The following is a 13,079-nucleotide window of genomic DNA, read 5'->3' on the forward strand; positions in this document are numbered from 1 at the left end:
GCCGCTCCCCTTGCGGAGCACAGGCTCCGGACGCGCAGGCTCAGCGGCCATGCCTCACGGGCCTAACCGCTCCGCGGCATGTGGGATCTTCCCGGACCGGGGCACGAACCCGTGTCCCCTGCATCGGCAGGCGGACTCTCAACCACTGCGCCACCAGGGAAGCCCTAATTTGTTTTTTTTGTTTGTTTACTTTTCCCTCATTCGTTGGTGACTGTTTAAAACCATTTATTAGGGGCTTCTTATGTGTCAGACAATATTAGGAATCAATGAGTTCATCATCACCAAGTATATCTTGAATACCTTATTAGTACAAGGTGTTGGCACTGTGGAGGGCAGAGAGAAAGAGAGGTGTAACACGTAGGGTTTAAACCTGTTTGGGGAGATGAGACACACAATAATAATGTATTGTTTCAAGGTGGTACAGAGACCCAGTGCTATATGAGTCCAGATCACTGTGATCTGGGGCCAGAGAAGGCTTCTTGAAGGAGGTGGGGCCTCCAAGGAAGGGAATCAGAAAGGAGGTGAGTGTGGCAGGCAGTGTGTACAGGACAAGTGTGTTAGGTGAAGTTGGGTAGTTTTGGGAGATGGAGTCGATTTGGTCCTTTGGTATTGCCCCGTGCCTCAGTTTCTCCTCTGTAACATGGAGATGATAACAGTAATTACCACACGAGGCCATTATGAGGAGTCACTGATGTAATATGAGAAAAGCACTTAGCCAGAAACTGTAACGTAGTAGGCACTCCACACATGTCACAGATCGTTATTATTTTATATTATTAGTAGGACTGTGAGAGCACCTTGAATACCAGGTCAGGCACGGGCGCCTTACCACGTGGGTAACTGAGGGTCATTGGAAATTTGAGCAGGGCCATGACATGCTCTAAGAAAGATAATTTCTCTCTAATGAGAAGAGTGGATTGTAGACCCCTCCTTTTAGACTTTGCTTCAACTAAATAGTTAAAACATCTCCAGTGCTTAGATATGATAGAATTATCAAAGAAAAGCTATTTGAGTTTTAACCAGTCTCCCAGACAGTAGACCTATATAATATATGAAAACTTGGTAGGACTGTAATATGATACAGTGGAGAGTGATGAGTGATATATCAGGTCGCCAACCTACTGGTAGGGGTATTCGGCAGGATGACGTTGCTGACATTCTGGTATAATTAACTGCAGTTCAATTTTCTGATAAGTCGTGGGGTTTTCTTCCCCATTGTTTCTTTCATCTTCGCTTCGAACAGCTCTGAGACCCAGTGTGTCTCCGGCTTTCTCCTTTTCCTCGCTGCCTCTTTTTTCCTGTTCCATCTGAGGCATGAGTCAGGTAAGTTTCCCCCGCCCCATTTCTACATTGCTCCTGGCCCACCTACTTTGCCAAAGCCTTCAGACCATCCTTTCTCAGGGCTCCTGGTTCATAGAACTTAGCAGTAAATAATTACCCTCTAGGGGACACACGTAGGTAAACACCTTTGAGATCTGTTATATAAAATGATAAAAGGCTGTCCTCGTTTTGAGGATGCTAGGTGCTCGAACTTTCTGGCCTTCCATCTTTGATTCAACCGAGTGACAAAAGGCCTTTGTTCCTGCTCCAGAAAGGGTCATATGGTAAGTGTTCAAAAGCTTGTCATCCAGACAGCTCAGGGCCTTCAGGAGACTTGGCAGGACCTGTTCCCAGAGAATTATCTCCTTTGGCTAACTCTCTATTTTATTCTTCTGGGTGGTCTGAGTGGGCCACTCATCAGGAACCATGCCTCTCACTGAGTACGGTGGGGGATTTTCAGCTGTGTTCACCATCTAGGAAAAATAATAAAGGTGCGGAGGAGGAAAAAGAATGTGGGCGTTACAGAGGAACACCCTTCTATTCGATGAAACCGCTGGAGAATCTGTACTGGAGAATGAATTATTCATTCATTCCTCGTTCATTTGCAAAATTTTATTGCTTTCCAGGCGCTGTTACAGGTACTGGGGCTACAGCAGTGGATGAGACTTGGACCTTTAAAAGAGGTTTAGAAGAGGTTTAAAAGAGGCAGACAGCAAATAAATAAATAGATAGATGAATAAGATATATTTGAATAGTGATCATTCTATGAAAACGCTAAAATAAGGTGCCGCCGTGAGGGCAGGTAGTCATAGAAGGCCTCTCGGAGGAGGTAAAAGTCAAGTGAAGACCTGAAAGAAGCTGTGGGTATGTGGGGCAAGAGGCTTCCAGGCCAAGGGGACATGAAGTGCAAAGGCCTGAAGAAGGTTTTTTGTTTGAGGAACAGCAGGTAAGCCAGTACAGCTGGAGCAGCATAATTAGAAATAAAATCCAAGAGATAATCCAAGGCCAGAGCCAGCACGTCATCCCAGGCTATGGGGGAAGGATTTGGGGTCTTATTCTAACCTTGATGGGAAGCCATTGGAAGGTTTGGGCAAGATTCTCTTTGTCATCGTCCTATGATTCTGATTCCAGTTCTGCCATCGACTTGTCTGTGTGAACTTGAGTGAGGTCTCGGTCTCTCAGTTTGCTGTTAGGTAAAATGTGGGTAATAATGCTTATCGTCAAGTGACATTAAAAGAATTAGCTCTTGGTTACAAAGGACTTGAGGCCTTCAGATGAAAGGTATGATATAGGGTAATTACCACTGTTCTATATAGTCATTATTTTAACAGCTGTCTTCTTTTCGAAATGGAAAAAAACAACGTAGACCGGTACCCTGAATAGCAACATTAAAAAAAGCCCTGTTTCTGACTTCCCTTTTTGGTTCCATATGAGATTTAGGATACCCCTTTCTTCTTTGAAAAGTACCTTAAAAGCTTCCCGGAAGTGGAAACCCAACATATATCATAGAATATTAGAATGAGAAGACGTCTTCGAGATCTTACAGATCTGTCGTTGGGGCAGAGTCTGCCGTCTCTAGAAATGATTTTTTAAAAAATGTCCTTACTGTGAAAACTGAGTGCTTTAAGCCTGTAGGAAATCGCTTGGGGAGTGTGGCCCCCAGCTGGGAAGGCTGCTGTGTTATTTGTTCATTTTCAATAAAATTATTTGTAGATCATGAAAAAAAAAGAGGATCTTACAGATCATTTGATCTGATCCCATCATTTTACAAGTGAGGAAAGAGAGAAGCCGAGTCTTGAGGACAGTTTCGCTGCTGGGGAGCAGGAATGCTGGGTGAGAATCAAGATCGTATGACTTTCAGGCATCTGCTCTCTCCCCAGATTCACGAGCTGCCTTACCTCAGTGTCACATTTAGACATAATTGCAGTGTTACAGGAAGTGATTTACTGTAATTTCAGATCCCTTTCCATCTCTATTGTGATGATCGTGCTTTGCTAATACTGGCAATGGCGGCTGCCACAAAACATCTTTGCTTGGTGAGGGAGCTGTACATAAAAAAATGTTGCAGGCTATAATTTGACTCTGTGCCACAGATGTTTTGCTCTGTGTTTTCCCTTCCTCTGTTGCTGGCTAAGGACTGTGCCAATGGAGTCTACAGACTGTGCCACTGAATCTATGAACTTTGAGTTTTAGATTTGATCATGGTTCAGATTCTAATCTGGTTGTAATTTTTTTTATGTTAACTTTTGCCTGGAAAATGTATTTTAATTTTTGTCATACATAAGTGTTGTGATAACTTCTAAAAAGTGGTGTTTTGTTCATTTGAAATCAGCTCATTATGTCATTTTAGGTCTTCTGGTTCCATCAATTTAATAACAGCTATGAACCACTGTCATGAAAATAAGCAAACATAAATATATATACACATATATATATGATCACCGTTATGATTAACATTTTCCTCATATATGAATCTAGATTTCTGCATTATAGTTGCAGTAAACTTAAATGTGGGTAAAATGAGATCACACACACACACACACACACACACACACACTTTCTGTGCCTTTGTATACTGATGCAGTAATATTTACCTGATAGGCATTGAAAAACAAAGTGGTATTTTCTACTTGGACTTCTTTCTGTTGATGCCATATAGCCCACAGGGCCCCTCCCTGAAATAGAAGCAGTAAGCATTTACCAGTCTAACCTGTTAGGGTGTTTCTCACACTGGTATATATTTTTTTTGTGTGTGTGTGGTACGCGGGCCTCTCACTGTTGTGGCCTCTCCCGTAGCGGAGCACAGGCTCTGGACGCTCAGGCTCAGCGGCCATGGCTCACGGGCCCAGCCGCTCTGCGGCATGTGGGATCCTCCCGGACCGGGGCACGAACCCGTGTCCCCTGCATCGGCAGGCGGACTCCCAACCACTGTGCCACCAGGGAGGCCCACACTGGTATATTTTTGTCATTCATTCTAAGATCAGTGATATTTGCACAAGTCAAAAATAACTACAAGCGTATGATTTCTTTTTACTGGTTTTCCTTAAAAGAAATGCCCCTTAACCTGTTTCTATATTTTGCTTACTCTTATGCCATGGAGAGATGAATTGTTGATATCTGAGATACTCTGCCAGGAGTTAAGTAGTTTTCAAGAATAATCTTGCCAAATAATACTCTTTCCATAATTAAAGTTCTTAAAATAGTCAGAGGTCATACTGGATTATCAGATGGGTGATTGAAAATGGCTAGCTTAGGTCTTAAAGCTGACTTCTGGGGCTTCCCTGGTGGCGCAGTGGTTGAGAGTCCGCCTGCCGATGCAGGGGACACGGGTTCGTGCCCCGGTCTGGGAAGATCCCACATGCCGCGGAGCGGCTGGGCCCGTGAGCCATGGCCGCTGAGCCTCCGCGTCCGGAGCCTGTCCTCCGCAACGGGAGAGGCCACAACAGTGAGAGGCCCGCGTAACGCATAAAAAAAAAAAAAAAAAAAAAAAAAGCTGACTTCTGTGAGTAAGACAAGATGCATAGGAATGCATTTCTTCAATATGATCACCAAGAGGCTATTTCCTAGTCTGTCTTCCCATTCCCGCCCTGAAATGATTTTAGATCTCTTAACCAGGGGAATTTTACTATAACAAATGCTGAACACAGCTTGCAGTCTGTGGCTTACTGAAAGAAGCATAGATTCATCAGAGAGCTCTGAATCCTAACCCTAACCCTTTTTCCACTTCCTTCATCAGGTCCAAGAGTCTTTTAAGGGAGAGTAGAGGGGCAGAATAAATGAATCAGGCTGTCTTTTCCTCCTTTTCCCCATTGCTGTGGGCTTCGCTGTGAGTTGTAGCAACAGGCTACTCCTTAACTGTTGTGAATCCCTAATTTCAAACGCGTGGCCCAATCACATTGGGCCTTTGGACTCAAATCTCAGCATACAGGGCGCTGAACAGCAACTGGTGGCATCTCACTGCTCTCAGTATTTCCCTGTGGGTGTGTTATAAGCTGGACTCTCGGCAGTGGGGACACTGGAGCAGCATAGGTGAGTGCAATAAGATGTGCAGGTGATAAGTAACTATGTGATAGAGGGGGTGTGTGTGTGTGTGTGTATGTATATACACACCCTTAGATTTGTGGTGAGGTGAACGAAATTATAAGAATCCAGTCATGGTTTGCAATTAAACAGGAGAAGGATGCTGTAGCGAAATGGATAGTGATTCAGATACAAAACTGCTTTATGAACTTTAAAGTGTTAAAACTTCTCCAGATACTTGACTGAGCGTAAACCACTTGACTTCAAGCTCTCCATCTTAAAACAAAATCAAGATAATGGTAATTCCTAATGACTTCCCCAAGTTGTCTGAAGATTGTCCAGATATAATGCGTGTGGCAAGCCCTTGAAGGTTTTTTGTTCAAATGCAATGTATACATAACAAATGTGTCACTGCTGTTTTTTCCCCCATAGGTGTTCAAGAGACGGTATTTTTACTTAACTCAGCTTCCTGATGGTTCGTATATTCTCAATTCCTATAAAGATGAGAAAAATTCAAAAGAATCTAAAGGTTGCATCTACTTGGATGCCTGCATTGATGTTGTTCAGGTAGGGTTATTGATCAACTTTTAAGAACCTCAGTATTTTTCTGCCTTGGTTAATGACATCTGCATCCACCAAAACTAGCAATTCAGAATCCTCTTCAGAGTTCCCACTCTCCCTCTGTGCCACTATTCAAGTGTTTACCCAGTCCTTTGGAGTCTGCTCCAGGGTGCCTCTTGAATCTCTTACCTTCTTTCCATTCTCACTGTCTTCCTCTGGTTCCCCCTTTTATCTTGTCTTGCCTAGAGTCTCACCTTCCTGCCTTCTGATGTGTCATCCGGCTTCCTAAGACGTGGATGGGGTCCTTCACTGGGATAGGTAGGGTGGGTGGGAGGGAGACGCAAGAGGGAAGAGATATGGGAACATATGTATATGTATAACTGATTCACTCTGTTATAAAGCAGAAACGAACACACCATTGTAAAGCGATTATACTCCAGTAAAGATGTTAAAAAAAACAGAAACAAAAAACCTTTTGGCTCTTGATTTATTGTCTTGCAGAGTGAGCTCGAAATCTCTTACCAGGGCATTGCAGGCCCGCAGTGATTTGACCTTACTAACCCCATCCCCTGGCATCCCCATACACATTCTGTGCTCTAGTCACGCCAGGCTAAGCACTCCACTGAGTTTCACGCCTATGTGCCTTTCTTACATTTGCTTCTCTGCTTGGCATATACTTCCCCTTCTGTTCCTGTTTGAATCTTATCTGTTAAGACTTGGCTCAAATGGGACTTGTGGCATGAAACATTTTTTGTGTTCTTCTTCACCCTCATGGAATTAAGCTCCACCTCCCCTGTGCTACCACTGTACTTAGCTCTGTGCGTTCCTTTTTGGCTTACAGGGACCATGTCATATTCACGTCTGGGTCCCTTATAGTGATTAGCAGAGTTGTACATACAGTAGGGGCTTAGCAAATGTTTGCTGATTTGAGTTACTTGAGGAGGCAGGGACATTAGGGTTAGCGTGGATGGGGTGGGAAGCAGAGGGCAGAGAGATGATTAAATAGGAAGTTGATTGACCGTGTGATAGGAGCCATTACTACGGAGCCGGGGTGGCCTGGTCGACAAGAAGGAGCACTGCATTGAGTGGAAGGCAGGAGGTGTTGCTTCAACACCCTCAGCCTACCTGAATCTTAGTTTTCAGAACTGTAAAGTGGGATTAACAATATCTACTCGCTTTATCAAATGAGATTGTCTTGAGGAGCAAGTGAAGACACACTTTAAAACATAAAATATGAAAGATATAAAGATCTATGTGAATAGAAGTTGCCTTCTTTTATATATATATAAATGTGACAGCTTTCTTATCTACTGAGAGAAGGCGCATACAATTCCCAGATTTTCTCAATTAGCTCTAGTCCGGACTGACCTCCTTTTCTGGTGCTCCTCTATTTACGATTCCCTCCTCCCAAATATTCTCAAATATATAAATCTTTATGACTTGCTACAGCAGTTTCATTTCATTCTTTACTGTGCTTTGAAGATGAGGAGGAACTTTCCTTGGTTCCTTCTTGAATGATGACCATGCACTGGAAAATTATTGATTCATGAGCCTTTCTTGAAATTAAGGCTGAGGTATTTGGGAGCGGGGGAGAGTGTGTCGTTTCTTTTGTCATGACAGAGAAGGTGGTAATATAAAAGAGGTGTCATCGTGTTTGAGGAAAGGAAGAGGCTTTTATTTTCCTTGTATGCTAGCATTCAGCCTGGGCCATTTCCATCATTTATATGGAGAGCCACAATCTAATATGAACCAACTACAGTCTTCTTTTATGCTACTGTGATGCATTTCATATTCTCCATGGCAGAGTGAATCAGATAGTGATATTGCATTTTATGGTGTGATATAAAGCAAGTGCCAGGTTTATTTCAGGTCACATTTAAGCTTGTTTTTAAGGGCTGATTTTGAAAATCTGTGAATATGCCGGGAAAACTTAAAGCGGGGTGGAAATAGTAAAACATTTGCTTATTTTTATGGTGGTAGTTTGATTATCCAAATGTGGAGGATGTCAGAAGGCCTTAAATGATACTTCTCACTCAACGTGTAGTATTTTATGCCAACTTTGTGCATATACTGCTGTGCTCAGTACTGAGGGGGATAAATAAGGTGTTTGACGTGGCCATTCGTCGTCTTGGAATTTCTATTCCTTGTTGAAAGAAGCAGTTCTTTCATGGAAGTATTGACGTACATATGTGCTGAGCTGAGATAAAGGTAAATAAACTAATGAAATCTAATATTAAAAGGGCAACTAAACTAACTGAACACGTCTTTTTTTCCCCCCCCTCCAGTGCCCCAAAATGCGCCGTCATGCTTTCGAACTCAAGATGTTAGATAAGTATAGCCATTATCTGGCTGCTGAAACTGAGCAGGAAATGGAGGAATGGTTGATAACTTTGAAAAAGATTATTCAGATCAATACCGACAGTTTAGTGCAAGAGAAAAAGGAGACGGTAGAGACAGCACAAGGTCAGAATTTTTAAATGATTCATTATTGAGGTAAAGCCCTTGTCTTGAATCCATGGGAATGTCCTTTGTGTAGAGTGAATATAGAACTCTTAATCTTGAAGGTTGACCTACTTCTTCATTAAAAGTGACTACGGAGGTTGATAGGGTTTTCTTTTCTTTCTTTCTTTCTTTTTTTTTTTAAGAGTTGATATGCTACATGGGCTCTGACATATGAAATATAACCAGACTGAAACAGATAGGGAATTCATGGCAGATTTTCAAAAGCCCATTAGAGTTTTCCCTTTGCTTTCATAATCAAAATTCTTTGCAATAAATCTAGTAGGAGAGGTTGGGGTGGGAGAGAGAGATAGTTAGGATATTCCGCTTAGGTGATTAGTAATGGTCTGCATGGTTTAGAACATCTGCTTTTAATGAATTCGCAGATGATGAAACTAGCAGCCAAGGAAAAGCCGAGAACATCATGGCCAGTTTGGAACGGAGCATGCATCCGGAACTGATGAAGGTACATCTTTCTGATGGCAACTTGCCTTCGACTGAGACAATGCAGGATTAGCTATTAAAGTTTGAATGCTGGATTCCATGTGGCAATGTCATTTCTAAGTTAAAAACCACAACAAATGAGTGAAACAGGTAGAGATGGTAAAAGAAAAGTTACACTCCTAAAGCTGGACCTGTAAGTGCCAACTAACAGTTTGGAAAATGTTATTTGTTTTCCTAGATGCCAAGAAGTACTTCTAGACTTTAGTGACTTTATTGATTTTATCTGCTACTTCTTATTCAGTTCAGTTACTGTATGCCATTCATACACTAACTATGCTTCATTCAAGGGGCTCTTGATGAAGATTGAACGTGATATTCAATCTAATGATTTGTATATGTTAATTTTGTATGAAAATCATAGTCTTTCTATATGTGGCTGCCTATGTATATGTATATGAATAATTTCATCAGATAAAGATTTTGGTTAACAGACAGCGTTTGTGTTAGTTACTCTGCTCTTTGGTGTTTGAAGGGAGCCAGTTTTGAAAGTGTAGAGGTGATTATCATACCTATCTTAGTAGGTTACATATATTATTACTCTGTGGACTCTCTACTATAATAGATTAGGAGGTTATGACCCATTTCTTCATTTAAATCCTTGCCAAACCTATTTATATTTTTACTTTATTCCTCTTCCTGAACTATTAAGTTACACAGGTTTAGATGTTACTTTTTTCTATTTGAAATTTAGCGTTCTCTTAAGCTTCAAAGCTGTTTTCCAAAATTTAGGAACACACTCATGATCCCCTGTAGATTTTAATGTATCCCCTCTGAGCCTTTGTCATTCCAGACCGTAGAGCCCATTATGTTTTTCCTAAAGTGATGGAATCAGAATTGTGTATAATATTCCATGGCTAGCACCATGGATATATAAAAGATAATGTTTTCTCTCGTTTATTCTCTTTTACATCCAAAGTCTCTTGTATTTCTTTTTTGTACTATGGGTTGAACAGTATTCTTGGTATTATAAAAGGCATATAGAAAGTATAAGAAGCTGATCTATAGCTTATTTATGGGTCATGGTGACTGTGACTCTCTGCCCAGCAAGCATTCTTTATCCACCTTAAGTGATTGGAAATGGAGAATAGTGTATATATATATATATATATATATATATTTTTTTTTTTTTTTTTTTTTTTTTTTTTTGCGGTACGCAGGCCTCTCACTGTTGTGGCCTCTCCCATTGTGGAGCACAGGCTCCGGATGCGCAGGCTCAGCGGCCACGGCTCACGGGCCCGGCCGCTCCGCGGCATGTGGGATCTTCCCGGACCGGGGCACGAACCCGTGTTCCCTGCATCGGCAGGCGGACTCTCAACCACTGCGCCACCAGGGAAGCCCAAGAATAGTATATTTTTGAAGCTGTGGCAGATTGCTAGTTTCACATAAACTAGATAATTAAATGGCATCTAATACTGTTTTGACGGAAATGAAGTAATGTTTCGTGTTTGTGTGTGTGTGTTTATATATATATGTTTGTTTTAATTTTAGTATGGAAGAGAAACTGAACAGCTGAACAAACTCAGTAGAGGAGATGGAAGACAGAACCTCTTTTCTTTTGACTCGGAAGTTCAGGTATTAATGATACATTTCTTTAATCCTAGAATAGTTGCTTATTCAGGTAAACAATGTCTGAAATGTTGAAGTCACTGATTTTTGCACTACTGGACATATCTATTGCTTTATACTTGTCTTGCTTACTTTGAACAAGTAGCTTAACAGCTAACTTCACTAAGAGGGCTAGCGTATATACAAATAGTTTGGGACAACATATATATATATATATTTTTTTCTCTCAGTTCTTTATATTCTTTTCACTTCATCTCACTCCTCAAAATGGATAAATTAAAGAGTCCTTAACAATGGTTTCAGTGCTTTTAACCCATTAAATACAATTGTGATCCAGTAGCAGTGAATATCTACAGTGTAAGGAACACCGAGTCATATGAGACGTGTTTATTTTCCACTTTTGATGTAGGCCTGTAGAACTGGGATAATTTTCATGTATCTCACTTTAACTGGAAAGCGGTGCAGGGAGGGGCAGATTTATGTGCACATGTGTATTCTAATCTCTTTCATGAGAGTGAGGCACTTTTTGTACTAAGATATATAGGTAGTTAATATTTAATTCCATGATTTTTTTTTACCTCTTTAAAAATTTTTAATTTTATATTGGCATATAATTGATTAATAATGTGTTAGTTTCAGGTATATAGCACAGTGATTCAGTTATACATATACATGTATCTATTCTTTTTCATATTCTTTTCCCATTTAGGTAATTCCATCATATTTTCTAATTAAATTGCTGAGTTTTTAAAATGGAAAAATTCTGCAGTGTATAAATATTACAAATATTTTTCCTAATGGAAACTGTTTCACAAGAAAATGAAATTATTTGAGGGAAGATGAGTGTTTTGGTTTTCTTTTCAATTTTTCTACATGAGATTTCTAATTAAAATCTGTGGGATTTTTTTAATAGAAAAGTACGCATTATATAAGCATTACAGTTTTTTCCTCAGTGAAAATATGTCAGTACAATATAAAATAATTTGGGGAAGACTGATCTTGTTTTCATTTCTTTTTGCTTCATACAGTTTTCTTTTTTTTTTTTAAAGAGGAGCCTCCTCTGATTTATTTTAATAAATTTATTTATTTATTTTTGGCTGCATTGGGTCTTCGTTGCTGCGCGAGGGCTTTCTCTGGTTGCGGTGAGCTGGCGCTACTCTTTGTTGTGGTGCACGGGCTTCTCATTGCGGTGGCTTCTCTTAGCGAGCGGGGGCTGCTCTTCGTTGTGGTGCACGGGCTTCTCATTGCGGTGGCTTCTCTTGTTGCGGAGCACGGGCGCTAGGCGCGTGGGCTTCAGTAGTTGTGGCACGTGGTCTCAGTAGTTGTGGCTCGTGGGCTCTAGAGCGCAGGCTCGGTAGTTGTGTGCCACAGGCTTAGTTGCTCCGCGGCATGTGGGATCTTCCCGGACCAGGGCTCGAACCCGTGTCCCCTGCACTGGCAGGCGGATTCTTAACCACTCCGCCGCCAGGGAAGCCCCCACTTCATACAGTTTTCTAACTAAAAGTTTTTAGTCTGAAATGGAAAAAGTATATAGTCTGTAAATAATGCAAAAGTTTTTCCTTAATAAAATACCACATGAGAAAATAAAATTATCTGGGGAAAATTTGTTTTAAACGTTCTCTCCCTTTTTCTCCATAGCACTACTATATTATTTGCGTAAGTTGTATGAATTAAAACAAAAAGGGGTATAGCAGGCCTTGGGAATGTTAGTTCTAAGATACTCATTCAGAAATTTACTCATTCCAAGCATGTCTGAGCCTTTGATCCCACCCCTCATCAGCATGATTGGGCTCTAATTGAACATGTCAGACTCTTTGATTGTATACAAAGAAGCCAATTGACTGTGGTTGAAACTCAATCTAGTGTCTTTAAAAAAATCTGTGGTGTAGTGTTTTTGTGGTCATGGAACTGAACTGATTTTATGTTTGAGTTGTTTATCAGTGAGCTACAGTGAGAGAAAAATTCACAGTTGCAATGAAAGTTTGACAGAAAATTGACTTCAGTGTTGGTTATGGAAGGCAGTTTCACTACAGAGAAATCTAGGTTGTGTGTGTCGAGTACTTTTCTAGGTAGGCAGTGTCATCCTATAATATCGGCTGTCACTTTTGGCCAGAGTTCAGTGTTTAGAGACGTGTTTTCTTCCACTGACCATAGAGAATAAAGAAGCACTGGGGAATTCCCTGGCGGTCCAGTGGTTAAGACTCCATGTTTCCAGTGCAGGGGGCACGGGTTCGATCCCTCGTTGGGGAACTAAGATCCCACATTCCAAGTGGCACGGCCAAAAAAATAAAAAATGTACACGCCTAATAAGCATCCCCCAAAGAAGAGGCAGACAAAAAATTAAAAAAAACACAAAAAACAAAAGAAAAGAAACACTGACTGAAGGGGGTGGCTCCAACTTTGAACTACTGAGGATGGCCATATGTCCCAACATTTGTACTCTTAGGCCTCAGAAGGGAAAGGATTTGGGGGCTGGGGGCGTTTAGTCCAGCTTCTCTTCACATTCCACCGTCTGAGTGAGCTAGAAAGGAGAGCAGATAAATGGGCGGAAATTAGAATTGATCTCCATGGCAATGACTTGCCTCCGCTGGCTCCACGGATAGATAAGT

General features: G+C 41.2%; 1 protein-coding gene across 1 annotated transcript in view; it reads left to right on the forward strand.

Moving 5' to 3' along the window:
• The window catches only part of DOCK11 (dedicator of cytokinesis 11), a 197,898-nt gene that overhangs the window by 49,542 nt on the left and 135,277 nt on the right, over positions 1-13,079 (forward strand). Inside the window, exons 7-10 of the mRNA XM_065901242.1 lie at positions 5,773-5,907; positions 8,187-8,364; positions 8,787-8,866; positions 10,393-10,476. Coding sequence (XP_065757314.1) covers positions 5,773-5,907; positions 8,187-8,364; positions 8,787-8,866; positions 10,393-10,476 — 477 coding nt within the window. The remainder of the gene's footprint in view (positions 1-5,772; positions 5,908-8,186; positions 8,365-8,786; positions 8,867-10,392; positions 10,477-13,079) is intronic.

Source organism: Phocoena phocoena, chromosome X (genome assembly GCF_963924675.1).
Source record: "Phocoena phocoena chromosome X, mPhoPho1.1, whole genome shotgun sequence".
NCBI classification, from domain to species: Eukaryota; Metazoa; Chordata; class Mammalia; order Artiodactyla; family Phocoenidae; genus Phocoena; species Phocoena phocoena.